General features: G+C 53.3%; 1 protein-coding gene and 1 long non-coding RNA gene across 6 annotated transcripts; one reads left to right on the top strand and one right to left on the bottom strand.

The window, feature by feature from the left end:
* Positions 1-196: 196 nt before the first annotated feature.
* Positions 197-13,376, top strand: KHK (ketohexokinase). Of its 5 annotated transcripts, none has more exons than XM_027555854.1 (9): positions 197-816; positions 4,166-4,282; positions 8,202-8,336; positions 8,538-8,672; positions 10,510-10,582; positions 11,419-11,565; positions 12,611-12,699; positions 12,843-13,000; positions 13,087-13,376. In XM_027555854.1, exons 1-9 carry the CDS (start codon positions 725-727, stop codon positions 13,170-13,172), a joined length of 1,032 nt encoding a protein of 343 aa, XP_027411655.1. In that variant the 5' UTR covers positions 197-724; the 3' UTR covers positions 13,173-13,376. The 5 variants fall into 5 exon arrangements, with proteins under 5 accessions (XP_027411655.1, XP_027411657.1, XP_027411658.1 ...); XM_027555855.1 differs by lacking the exon at positions 197-816 and adding an exon at positions 1,541-1,866; XM_027555856.1 differs by lacking the exon at positions 8,202-8,336.
* Positions 1,202-10,074, bottom strand: LOC113901471. Its single transcript, XR_003513444.1, has 2 exons — positions 9,964-10,074; positions 1,202-1,905 (listed from the first exon to the last, which is right to left on the bottom strand). It is a non-coding gene; the product is annotated as an uncharacterized LOC113901471 (long non-coding RNA).
* Positions 13,377-13,895: the final 519 nt, after the last annotated feature.

Genomic DNA, 13,895 nt, shown 5'->3' with positions numbered 1-13,895 from the left:
CCCTCCGCCTGCTCACGCCCTTTCCACCCGAGTCCGCCAGAGGGCGCCGGGACCCGCGACCTCGGCGCCGCTGGGCGGGGTCTCCCGTCACGTGACCGCCGCGGCCCACCTTGCGTGCCCCGGCTGCTCCGCGGCAGAGGCGAGGCCTCGGCCTGGGATTGGCCCGACCTCGGGGGCGGGGCGGGGCAGCCGGGACAGCGCGAGCCGCGGCTGGGGATGCTTGCGGGTCAGGCCGCAGCTGCGAGGCCCGACTCAACCCCGCGGGCTTGGAGTCCGGAGAGAGATTGGCTGGTGCGGGAGCGGGCGGCTCACGGGATGCTTTTCTGCTGTACTTTCTCTTGGCGTTCAGGAGGTTGCCTAGCTACGCTTTAGAGAGCTTTGCATCAGCTCCGAGTCCATCTGACAAGTGAGGAAACTGAGGGCAAGAAGTGGAAGACGTAGCCATCTCCTGGGCCACGCAGACTGCCAAGGAGAGGCCGGGTACCGAGACCTTGGGGTCTGCGCTCCCAGGTCCTCTGGAGTGGGTGGTCGTGGGGAGCAAGGGCCCGGCTCCGTCCCCTGCACCCCACGGCACCCCTCGCCGCCGCCGGAGGCTCCCTGGAGGAGGAGTTCCGAACGCGGAGGAGGAGCCAGACTCTGGGAGCCGGGACACCATTCACCCGGATAGGAGGCAGAACCAGGGAGGAACCCCGTCAGCCAGGCAGAAAGCTCCGGGAGCAGCTTCATGGAAGAGAAACAGATTCTGTGCGTGGGGCTAGTGGTGCTGGACATCATCAATGTGATGGACAAATACCCAGAGGAGGACACGGACAGCAGGTAGGGGCGCCCGGGCCCCTTGGTGACCCCAGGGGCCGCTGCAGCCCCGCGTTGTGCCATGCGGCCAAGACTGCAGGGATGCAAAGCCGGGGCCCCGCAGCGAGGTTGTGAAAGTCGCCTTGGGAGCCCGTGTCTCATGCCCTCTGCCCGGGACCTGGGGAAAGAATTGAGGCCTTTAGTATTAAGTTCCAGGCTTTGGATAGCATTGTGTTTTCCACTTCCCATTTCCAACCCTGGGACCTGTCAGACATCATTATCCCCATTTTACCAAGTAGACTAAGCAAGTAGAGACCCTGAGAGACACAGTGACTTAACTGAAGGGCACACAGCTAGGAAGGTGCAAAAGCAGTGCCTTCCTTTTTAACAAGACCTGTGCACGTGCCTATCACCAGCATTTACTTCTAATTTATTTACCACTTATAGATCTCATCTGTTTCTTTTAAAGTGTTTTTGAGGTAGCTTACAATAAGAAGTACGTGCAGTTAGACTGTTCAAAAACATTGAAAACCATGGTCTTTGAGCTTCATCGTATCTCAGGGCTTGCTGGCGCTGCAGGCAAATTTGGAGATGCTATGAGTTATGGTCCAGCTGGTTCATAAGCCATACAGACTTTTTCCTTGTGCTGAATTCCAAAAGGAGCTTACCAGAAGTCCTTTTTACAGTACTCAGTGAACAACATAATGGAAAACATCCTTCATGGTTGTCTGGTGGAAGTTGAAGAGTCATTTTTTGGTTCCTGTATTTACTCTTGATAAGAACTGCACCATTACACGTCATCCCAAGACACTCCAGTGCAGTGGAATCTGTGACTTTCTCTTGGGGTAGTCTAGTGCTTAGAATACAGAGAAGAATTGCTTCTTGGCTCTCAGTTGTCAGAGCCAAGAACTGGATAAAAGGCGAGTTCAAGACTGAGCTTGGGAAGATGCTGCAGTGCCAGTAACCATGAGGCTCACTGAGGGAGAGCGCCGGGAGTTCTTCAGGCCTTGGATCCATACAGCACTATCACAGGCATTATTACATGCTTTCCTCACAGCAGCCCATGGGAAACATGTAAGGATCAGTCCTGTTCTGTCTTTATAGATGAGGAAGCTAAGGATTTGGAGAAATGAGACAGTTTTTGTAAGGGGCCACATAGCTAATGAGTGGCAGGACAGTAGTAAAACCCACGTGTCCTAATTCTAGGTCTCCAGCCCTCTACCCTCTCAGGTGCTCCCTGTTCCTTTGTTGCTGCCCATCTCATGGAGGTGATCCTTTGCTTTGGGCTGTTTGTTTGCCAGACGTTAGAGCCTCCAGCAAAGGGTGAAGGCACAGTGGGGGCTGGGCACAAGGGTGTGCTGCTATATGTACCTCACCCACCTGCCAAGGTCAAGTCGGCCCCAGGACTTGGTTCACAGTGAGGGATAGGCTTACTCTCAGGAGAACAGTGAATTCTAGGGCTACAGGTTCTCCATGAACTGTGGGGGACCTCAGGGGAACCTAGAGTGCCTGCTTCACTAGAGCTGAGTCCCAGTCCCTTCGAGCTTGCTTGTCAGGAGGCTGGGACCAGAACCTACTAGTCCCCCTGATGGGGGCCGGTTCCGAAGATGGGCACTAAGCAAGGTGCCTCTCTGAAGAGACCCTTCCCATGTCCTCCACGCCCCCTGCCCTTCAGGGGGTGCCTCCCCATCCCCCAGACCCATGGTTCTGCTCCTTTGTGGAGCAGTCTGCTTGTCTTCAGGGCCTCTCTCCCATGCGCCCATCCCACCCAGCCCAGCTCCTGGACTCTGTTGTGCCTCCCAGATGGGCAGACCTGAGTGGGAACCCAGGCCTTCCTAGCGTCTCAGCCCCTCCTGTCCCAGGCTCTCTCCCTGGGCAGTGGAGAACTCTCAGGAGGTGCTACCTGGAACTCGGCCAGGGCCCTGAGGAATGGCCTGGCCTCTCAGAGTCCAAGCATAAAGGCCCTTCCAGAAAGCATCTTCACGCTCAGCAGAGCGTTTCTGCACAGAAAGTTGGGCGTCCGTGTGACTTTGAAGGGTTTCCACAGAGTAAAGCTATAGCCCCTTTCTCTGAAACCTCCTCAGGCTGGGACCCAGTCAAAAATACAAAGCATTTGGAGTGGTTTGGGATCAGGAGACCTGCATTCTGGTATCAGCATTGTCCTTAACTGTTGGTGTGATTCTGAGCAAGTTCAGTCCCTCCAGGCTTCTCCTCTCTTCGCAGCATGAAAATTTCTCTAAAGCTCATAGCTTGAGAAATGTTGGATCCTTTACAGATTAGTATCCTTTTCTCATGGGATCATGGCCCCCTTTTCCAAAGGCTAAAGGGAACTTCAGTGTTAAGTTTTGTGTACAAATATACCTTAGTCTAAAAATTCTCCTTCATTTATTTCTCTTAATCAGTGGTTCTTTGGTGCTTGTCCCCCTTATGGTAAGCTACCGAGTTATTATTGTTATCCTTTTTGAAACTGGAAGAATAGAAACAACAGCCTGCACTGTTTACCTCACAGTATTATTGGAACACAAATGAAAAATTGTTCCAGTGATTTGACTGTATATGTGTGTTATCATTTTTGTTGATGATGACAGCCCATCAGGTGTATCCTGACTTCGTTTCCTTTTGCTAGATTTTCAGTAAAGATGGAGAAAAACAAAGGAAAATAAAAGGCAACTATGTGCTGGCATGGATGTGTTAACTAACCTTATTGTAGTAATCATTTCACAGTATATACATACATCAAATCATCCCTCTCTTCACCTTAAACGTACAGAATGTTATATATTAATAACATCACAATAAAGCTGAAAAAAAGAAAAACAAAGATGGAGAAACACTTGTCTTCACTCAACAGTCTGTTTAACTTTTGACAAGTAAAAGTTACCATGCAACGCCCCCACCCCACCTTCTTAAATGATCACAGTGTCCAGGTTTGCTTCTTGTCTTAATCATTTTAGTCTAAATTGTTACTGAAATGGCCTCTCCTAAGATAGGAGCAGCAGTAGATTTGCCACCTTTGGGAAGAGGCAGCTCTCAAGGAGGAGGCTTGATGGGAGGAGGGGGAAGGTGGGGAACTGGGTCACTGTTACAGAGGAGGAGGTAACCTAGAGTCAGTGGAACCCTCAAACTGTGGTGACACCGAGGGAGTGCTTTCCTGATGTCATAAGAATATTGGGAGACAGATATTAATCACTGTGAGCTTGAATTTAGCCTGGGCTGGGGAACAGATCTCGTCCTCACCTGAGCCTCTTCCCTTCGCTGAGCCTAAGGCTGGCCCGGATGCTTTCTGAGGGGGACCTCCTGGCTTTTTCATTCTGGGGGCCCTACCCAGGGCTCAGTCTGCTGGAGCTGCAGGGACCCTCCTTGTGTTTTGCAGGTGCTTGTCCCAGAGATGGCAACGCGGAGGCAATGCATCCAACTCCTGCACTGTCCTCTCCCTGCTTGGAGCCCCCTGCGCCTTCATGGGCTCGCTGGCCCGGGGCCACGTTGCTGAGTGAGTGGTGGGAGCAGGGAAGGGCGGCCCTCAGGGTGGGGGCAGAAGGAAGCCTTGGCTAGTTTTGGACAGCCTTGGACAGTCTCTGAGAAATGGTTTGTGACCTCCAGAAATGGGTGGTGGTGCGGGGGGCGGTGGGGAGTGGAGGACCAGCATCCCAGACTTTCCCTGGTGTGGCTTATCTGCTGCTCAGTCATTAATGTTGCTCTTGTCAAGGTTTCATTTTCACAGCCTGTTTCCTTGGCCACTCCCTGGAGCCTGCTTCAGCTTCCCACCTTCTCCTTCCTTGCTTCCAACAGACTCTCTGCGGTGGATGTGACTTTGCCCTTCTCACGTCCCTTGTCCTGCCTGTGCTTGTGGCAGAAGGCGGTTAGGGATGTGCTGTACCCACCCTCCCTCCAGGATGTCCTGCATCCGTGGTCCCAGGGTCCAGGCCCACGGTTTCTTTCTTAACTGAGGGGGCAGGGCCAGTGTTTGTGTCCCTGATGTTCACTGAAGCAGCGAGAGCTCCCTGCCCAAGGACACCCTGATGCCACGTGCTAAAAATGGGCCCAGACCCATGCTTCCATTGGCCAGAAGGCTGCCACCCATAGTGGCCCATGCACTTGCTCTGTGTTGGCTGCTGCAGGGACCCAAGAGCTCTTTGACCCCTGGCACTGCCAACTCAGCAAGCGCTTATCAGGAGGTGAGGCCCACACTTTGCCCACTGTGGGCACAGGGGCAGGCTGCCAGGTTGTTGGCCTGGAAAGCACAGCCCTTTGAACGCTGTTAGAGCCCAGCCCCAAGTTGCAGCCAGGTTCCCTTCCCTAGGAACCGGCATGGAGCAAATAATGGGGCTAGAGCCTGCCCTCTGGGGTGGGACAGAGGGACCCAGAGCCAACAGCTGCTCACTTGCCAACCCTCTTCAGCAGCTGCCTTTCCTCCCAGCTAGAGCGAGACCAGCCCTACTTTGAGTAGCAGTCATGCTGATAAGTGTGCCATTCCAAATTCTCCCCACATGCTCAGCAAACACTGTGTGAGCACCTCCCGTGTCCCTGGCACTGTGGGGACTAAAAGGTATGTGGCAAACCAAATCCTATATTCCATCCATGCAGTAGAAAAGTGTCAGTCACTCAGTCACGTTCAATTCTGCAATCCCACAGATGGTAGTCCCCCAGGCTCCTCTGTCCATGGGATTCTCCAGGCAAGAATACTGGAGTGAGTTGCCATGCCCTTCTCCAGGGGATCTTCCCCACCCAGGGATCAAACCTGGGTCTCCTGCATGGCAGGCAGATTCTTTACCATCTAAGCCACCTGGGAAAGCTACTGTTTAAAGGATCCTTAAGGTGTAAGACAAAGAATGATGCCCTGATGTGGTACCTTTATACCAATCTGTATTTTCCAGCTTGGGTGTTGCTGAAAGTGGGGTCCAGTCATAGTGAGAAAGGCCAGGATGGTGGCTGCACCACTGGGTGTAGTTGCCAGCTCCTGGTGACAGGACTCTGCATTTCCAAAGAGCTGGGAGGGGCGGGGTGGTCTCCTTGTTTTGCTGGTGCAGTCTTCCTGAGGGACTGCCCCCACACCTCGTTCTGATCAGAGGGGATTCTGAGCAGGAGTTCTGGACCCATACTGAGGGACCTCAGGCACTGGGTGGGCTCACCATCGTGGAAGGTGAGGGCAGTGAGTGGGCCCCCCGGCCCCCACCAAGGCAGCACCACCTCCTGGCTGGGCATCATGAAGGCAGGTGTGGAATGAGAGGAATCACATGAGGACAGGAAGGACTTCCAAGAGAGGAGTACCGGGGGATGGGCAGGCAGAGGGAACCGGGGGACAAAGTTCAGTTCAGTTGCTCAGTTGTGTCTGACTCTTTGTGACCCACGGACTGAAGCATGCCAGGCCTCCCTCTCCATCACCAACCCCCGGAGCCTACTCAAGCTCATGTCCATTGTGTTGGTGATGCCATCCAACCATCTCATCCTCTGTCGTCCCCTTCTCCTCCCACCTTCAATCTTTCCCAGCATCAGGGTCTTTTCAAATGAGTTGGTTCTTCACATTATGTGGCCAAAGTATTGGAGTTTTAGCTTCAGCATCAGTCCTTCCAGTGAATATTCATGACTGATTTCCTTTAGGATGGACTGGTTGGATCTCCTTGAAGTCCAAGGGACTCGAAAGAGTCTTCTCCCACACCACAGTTCAGAAGCATCCATTCTTTGGCACTCAGCTTTCTTTATAGTCCAACTCTCACATCCATACGTGACTACTGGAAAAATCATAGCTTTGACTAGACAGTCCTTTGTTGATAAAGTAATGTCTCTGCTTTTTAATATGCTGTCTAGGTTGGTCATAGGAGAAGGCAATGGCACCCCACTCCAGTACTCTTGCCTGGAAAATCCCATGGATGGAGGAGCCTGGTGGGCTACAGTCCATGGGGTCGCTAAGAGTCGGACACGGCTGAGCGACTTCACTTTCACTTTTCACTTTCATGCATTGGAGAAGGAAATGGCAACCCACTCCAGTGTTCTTGCCTGGAGAATCCCAGGGATGGGGGAGCCTGGTGGGCTGCCGTCTATGGAGTCGCACAGAGTTGGACACAACTGAAGCGACTTAGCAGCAGTAGCAGCAGCAGGTTGGTCATAGTTTTTCTTCCAAGGAGCAAGTGTCTCTTCATTTCATGGCTGCAGTCACCATCTGCAGTGATTTTGGTGCCCCCCAAAATAAAGTCTCTCACTGTTTCCATTGTTTCTTGTCTATTTGCCATAAAGTGATGGGACTGGACGCTGTGATCTTTGTTTTCTGAATGTTGAGTTTTAAGCCAACTTTTTCACTCTCCTCCTCTTTCACTTTCATCAAGAGTTCTTCACTTTCTGCCGTAAGTGTGGTGTCATCTGTGTATCTGAGGTTACTGATATTCCTTCTGGCAATCTTGATTCCAGCTTGTGTTTCTTCTAGTCCAGCGTTTCTCATGATGTACTCTGCATAGAAGTTAAATAAGCAGGGTGACAATATACAGCCTTGACATACTCCTTTTCTTGTTTGGAACCAGTCTGTTGTTCCATGTCCAGTTCTAACTGTTGCTTCCTGACCTGCATACAGATTTCTCAAGAGGCAGGTCAGGTGGTCTGGTATTCCCATCTCTTTCAGAATTTTCCACAGTTTATTTTGATCCACACAGTCAAAGGCTTTGGCATAGTCAATAAAGCAGAAATAGATGTTTTTCTGGAACTCTCTTGCTTTTTCCATGATCCAGCGGATGTTGGCAATTTGACCTCTGGTTCCTCTGCCTTTTCTAAATTCAGCTTAAACATCTGGAATTTCACGGTTCACATACTGTTGAAGCCTGGCTTGGAGAATTTTGAGCATTACTTTGCTACCGTGTGAGATGAGTGCAATTGTGTGGTAGTTTGAGCATTCTTTGGCATTGCCTTTCTTTGGGATTGGAATGAAAACTGACCTTTTCCAGTCCTGTGGCCACTGCTGAGTTTTCCAGATTTCCTGGCATATTGAGTGCAGCACTTTCACAGCATCATCTTTTAGGATTTGAAATAGCTTAATTGGAATTCTGGGGGACAAAGTATCACCTTGTAATTATTAATACTGCCTTGTCTTGCACGGTGCAGGCCACAGTGCCCTCACCTGCTTGGTTCAAACAGGGTACATATCCTCAGTCCCAAAATCCACCCCATCTAGCGAAATCTTTCCTGCTTGAATCAGACTGAAGGCCAGGGTCAGTCAGGATCTAAAAGAATGTCCGTGAGGGTTTTCCTCCCTGAGCTCTGGCCATGCTCTCCCACCTCTCCTACCCCCCTAAGCCTGTGATGAACCCCAGTCCCTTCCTAGCCTCTCCACTTGCACCCCAGGGCCCCTGGTGGCCCCACCACCTACCCTCTAATCCCCAACCCCCCGCCGAACTGCGCCTCCCCGGGTTACTCCGCCCTGGCAGTTTTGTCCTGGACGACCTTCGCCGCTATTCTGTGGACCTCCGCTACATGGTCTTTCAGACCACGGGCTCCGTCCCCATCTCCACAGTCATCATCAGCGAGGCCAGCGGTAGCCGCACCATCCTACATGCCTACAGGTTTGTACACCTGTCTGCACCCTGCCAGCTGCTGCCGCCACCATCACTCAGCCCCCAGAGCAGGACCCTCCTCTCCAAGGCCTGTGTGCTCCCTAGTGGAAGCGCCGCTCCCCACTGGAAGGTCTGGAAGGCCCGGGCCACTTGGAGTCTCTAATCTGTGTCTCCTTGCCCTTCCCTTGGCTCGGGCTTCCCCCCACCAAGCTTCCTGGTGGCTGACTTCAGGCAGCGGGGCGTGGACGTGTCTCAGGTGGCCTGGCAGAGCAGAGGGGAGACCCCGTGCTCTTGTTGCATCATCAACAACTCCAATGGCTCCCGTACCATTGTACTCTACGACACGTAAGGCCCCCTGGCCTGGCCCGCCATAGCCCACCAATCAGCCTCCTCACCTGCCACGCAGGCATCCCAGTTGCCTGCCCTTCGTGGCCTCCCTCTTTGTACCAAAAATTGTCCCTATGCCATACTGTTCAGTGATTTTTGAATTGTTTTCAATTAGGGGACAAGTGAGGTGGGAAGGGGTGAGCTTTGCTCTGCCTGGTGACTTAGCTTTGGTCAACACCAAGGAGAGGCAGGCAGACCTATACAAAACGTAATTTATGATGTGATTCCTCCATAATTAGCCAATCAGAAGCCTGGGTGTGGGGGTGGGTAAGTCGTTCTGAGGGCAGGGGGATGGGAGATGTGATTCAAACCATCTTGATCCCTGAAGGGGGCACACTGGAGTTTCCAGGGTTGCCAGCCTGCAGCATGGCACCAGGAGCTGGGGTTTGGGTATTCAAAAAAGATGAGCCACTCCCAAGGGTCCAGCATAATAAGGCTAGACCAAATGCCACATACCATCCACAGCCATTGCTGAAAGAGGGAAGAGGGACATTGGGTCAGCAGATAAGGGCCATCTGATGATTTGCTTACCTGGTGGCGCGGGGCGGGGGTGGGGGGAGGTCATTTTAGGGTCACAGGCTGCCAGGGAGAGACTTATCTCTCCCAGATTCCCTCCTGAAGAATCTCAGAGGTTTAGTTTCCTGAGAACCTAGTGTGTGTGTGTGCCAGGTACTCTGTTAGGGCTGAGATGGCCCAAGCCCAACTGCCCTGGGGTTCCGGCTGACCCTATTGCCCAGCATAACCACTGGGCCTGGGGGAGGGGCAGTCATTCTAGGACAAGATTTGTAACCAGTGGCCCTGGGCTCTTTGTGTCCCAACGAATGAGTGGGTAGGCATACATCCTAGAGGCAATCTTCATATTGGGCAATGCTTAGTCATCTGCCCATTGAGCAACACTCTGTAGCAACTTTGATCAGGGACACAATATGGCTGTTCACAGGAAGGGATGGAGAGAAGCTCCAAGGAGAACTGTCTATTGCCTACTGGCCTCGGTCCAGGCATAACCACACACGTTATCTCTAGCTGCAGCAGGCCTGTTAGGCTAGGGGTCAGCCCCGTTTACCAATGGGGAAGCACCTCAGAAGGGACACAGTTAGGCAGCTAGTTAAATCAGGGAGGATTCAGTGCAGAACAGGGAGGGGAGGCCACTGGCTGTGTGTAGGTCTCTGGCTAAGGAAGATCAAGGCAGACCCTTCCCAGGTTTCCACACCTAAGTCAGCCAAAAATCAATTTATCCTCAATCACCAACCTTGATCTCAGGATCATAACATGGAGCTGCCAAACTCAGGACAGTAGTGCTGACACTGCTGGGGCAGCCAGAAGTGAGTAGAACCAGACCCGAGCTCTGGGAAGAATGGCGGTGCCCTTTGTAGTTTCCCGGGACACTGCATGCTGGGAGCTGTGTGGGCTGCTGGCAAGAGGAATTCTGGGAATTGTAGTCCCTGGTGCTCTTAGAGCATTTTGGGAGATGTGGTCTCCAAACCATGTGGGATTGGCCGCTTACTTAACACATGCAGTGGATGAATTTGCCTTTAGATAATATCACAGCCTCAAACACAGGAAGGGGCACCCTAGGAAACTGCCTCCAATTCCCTGTCTGGATGGAGCTCAGTGGAGTAAGGAGTGGTCTCAAGTTTAGCCTGGAACAGGGTAGGGCTGAGCCTCGGAAGCATGTGCTGTAGATCCAGCTTCCTGCCATGCTGCAGGCAGTGCCAGGCATAGGGGCCCTAGCAACAAGTTAGAGATCCTGGCTCTGGCTGACTTCACCTTGTGCCTTCTCTGTTCTGTGACTCAGGAACCTGCCAGATGTGTCCGCTAAAGACTTTGAGAAGGTTGAGCTGACCCGGTTCAAGTGGATCCACATTGAGGCAAGCCCTGCCCTACCTGGGTTTTGAGGGCCTCGACCTTCCAGCCCCTCCGCATGTTCTGCCTCCTTAGTTTTCGAACCATGGAGTTCCTTAGAGATAAATGAGCCCAGCACCGCCCAACCCATCCCCTCTCTGTCCTCATTTATGTTTTCAGGTGGGCAACTGAGGCCCAGAAAGATTCAGTGATGTACTCAAGATCACACAGCAGGATATAGGCACCAGAAGCAGGAGGCTGGCTCTAGGCAAAGTCCGGTGCTTTCTGTGTTACAGGCTGCCCCACCTCCTCTCCCACAGCAGGAGCCAGGCTGTGGGAGACCTGATCTGTTAACTCTGGGGAAGGCAGGAATGAGAGGCCCCAACCCAGCTCCCAAATAAAGGAAACTAGAGTCTTCATTCCAAGAGAACTTTTAGAATCTAGATGGAAGGAGATCTTGAGAAGTCCTGAGTTCTAGTCCTAGCTTTGTCATTTAATTTATTGTAGTCCTTAGGAAAGTCTCTCTCTTTTTTTGGTCACACTGTGTAGCATATGGGACCTTAGTTCCCTGACTAGGGATTGAACCCATGCCCCTTGCATTGGGGGTGCTAAGTCTTAACCACTAGACTGCCAGGGAAGTCCCAGGAAAGTCTCTTTTATTCTTTAGTCTTCTCATCTGTGAAATGGGAGGGCTGGTTGATAAGGTCTCCAAGGTCCATACAGCATTGGAATTCTGAGACTTAGGATGAGTTCCCGCTCAGCAGCCCTGGCTCCTCTCCCCCCACCACCCATAGTTCCAGCGGGAAGGGACGAATGAGCCCGGCTGGTCCTGAGCTTCCTGCCCTGCCCTGCTCTGCTCCAGGGCCGGAACGCATCAGAGCAGGTGAAGATGCTACAGCGGATAGAACAGCACAATGCCAGGCAGCCTCCAGAAAGCAAGATCCAGGTGTCTGTGGAGGTGGAGAAGCCACGTGAGGAGCTGTACCAGCTGTTTGGTTATGGAGATGTGGTAAGTGTCCCCTGCAGCACCCACCCCCCACCCCACACACTCCCCCCAGCTCCCAGCCACATCCAGCTTAATTTGGTTCTTAAATGGAGTCTGAGTATTCCCTTGTCCTGCCTTTCACACATGGTGATGTTGGCAGGTGGGGGCAAAGCAAAGAGACAGAGGTCTGTGCTTTGGGCTCTTGCACAGACCTCCAGAGTAGCCAAGAAGTAGAATTTCTCCACCCCAGGGGGCTCATGGGTATGTCCAGAGGGATTGGACAAGGCCAGGACAGCCAGCCACAGGGCCAGCCTCTCCTCAATGGGCCTCCTGTCGTTTCCTCTTGTCAAATGACAGGATGGCACCATTCTCCAAGGTGCCCTCCAACTATGGGGTGGGAGCCACTAGGGGGTGAGGGAGGGTGGGAAGGGGACTTGCCCATATAAGCTTGGGACATAAATGGAATCTGGGTGATAATCCTAGCACCATTGTGAAGCAGGTTGGGCTCTTGGCTGCACATTAAAAAAATGTGGATGCCTGAACCCCACCTTCATTTTTTTTTTTTTCAATTTGGTTGATAGAGGTGGAGCCTGAAGTATTTTTTAATAAAACTCCTTGGTGATTCTAATGCGTAGCTGGTGTTAAGAAAGCTCTAGAACCCCCCAGCCCTTTGTTTTAAAGATGAAGAAATCAGACTTAGAGGGCATAGTTGTATGAGGAAAGCCAAACAAAACCAAAACCTTCCTGAGAGCCGTGATTTAACCCGCTTATGGTAGACTGCACCCCAAGATGGCGCTCAAGACCCACCCTGGGTTTTCAATTGTGAGGAGATTCGTTGATCTTAGAACAAATAGGCTGGGACTTTTGTGTCACAGCTTACATGGCTGCTTTCCAGCATGTCTTGAGCGAGTGAGAAAACCTTTCGTGAGGTACGGCGGGGTACTACCTGAGGGCTTAGGCGGCCGTGTTGGAGGAACAGCGTTATAATATCAATGCCAGGCGGCTGGTGGTATGGGACAGCTGGGGCTAGAGCTCAGATAACCATCAGCCTCTCTTCCACTGCCCACAGGTGTTTGTCAGCAAAGATGTGGCCAAGCACTTCGGGTTCCGGTCAGCAAAGGAGGCCCTGAGGGGCCTGTATAGCCGCGTGAGGAAGGGGTGAGCGAGCTCGCAGAAGCCAGGCTGTGCCCCGGTGCGGGTGTGAGCAGTGAGGGAGCCTGGCATCCAGGGTCTGCCCTGGGAGGGGGACAAGGCTGGGGCCAGGGCTGGGCTAACAGCTCGCTGAGAGGAGGGTGTCGCAGGGCCACGCTGGTCTGTGCCTGGGCGGAGGAGGGCGCCGACGCGCTGGGGCCTGATGGACGGCTGCTCCACTCCGATGCTTTCCCACCGCCCCGCGTGGTGGACACTCTGGGGGCCGGAGACACCTTCAACGCGGCGGTCATCTTCAGCCTGTCCCAGGGTGAGTACCCCAGCAGGAGGCACAGGGCTGGGGCCTGCCTCTGCCCCGAAGACCCGGCTGACCTGGCCACTTGTCCCTCTCTCCAGGGAAGAGCATGCAGGAGGCACTGAGGTTCGGCTGCCAGGTGGCCGGCAAGAAGTGCGGTCTGCAGGGTTTTGATGGCATTGTATGAGTGCCCTGTGGCAGCGGGCACCAGCTCACACCCCGCCCCAGGCTGGCATCACTGGCTCCTGTTGCCTTCTCCTCTGCGGCCAGCCTGGCATCCGGCTACCCTTCTCCCTGGGCTGATCCGGGTTGCGGGAGGGCTCCACCTGTGACCTGGCATCTCACTTGGCAGAGTCGCAGAGCAAATAAATCTTCCCAGAGCCAGCTTCTTCCTGGCAGTCTGTGGGTTTTCAATGACTGAGCTGCTCTGGCTGGGGATTCCAGAGGTTTTGATCCAACAATCCTTTGCCCTCTTTTTCTCTATTTCCCCAAATTCACCTCTTGTCCAAGCCCAGAGGAGGGCCTGCGGAGACCAGAGCAGCAGGAAGCGACCCAGGCTTGCCATGAGCTGTGCCCTTGCTGGAGGCCCAGGTCTTCCTGGTGCAGAGCAGCCACCAGTGTGGGTGTCAGTGCCCAGGAGGCAGGGATAGAGGGCCTGACTTGGAGCCTTCCTAGTGGGAGGGGAGACTTAACCCCTTCCACTCCAGGGAGCCTTCCCAATAACCACAAGCTATGAGACAAGCTCCTCTGGGTGCTGGTGCTGTCACAAGACTCCAGTGGCCACAAGCATGTCCACGTGGCTGAGGCAACCTGACAGGCCAGCAGGCAGGGAGCCTACTCTGTGGTCTGGTGGAGCCTCTGCAATCCAAAAATATCTCCCCAGTAACTTCCCCCAAGCCCCACCCTGGAA

This window comes from Bos indicus x Bos taurus, chromosome 11, assembly GCF_003369695.1.
Source record: "Bos indicus x Bos taurus breed Angus x Brahman F1 hybrid chromosome 11, Bos_hybrid_MaternalHap_v2.0, whole genome shotgun sequence".
Classification (NCBI taxonomy): Eukaryota; Metazoa; Chordata; class Mammalia; order Artiodactyla; family Bovidae; genus Bos; species Bos indicus x Bos taurus.
This window is presented reverse-complemented; position numbering and strand designations above follow the sequence as displayed.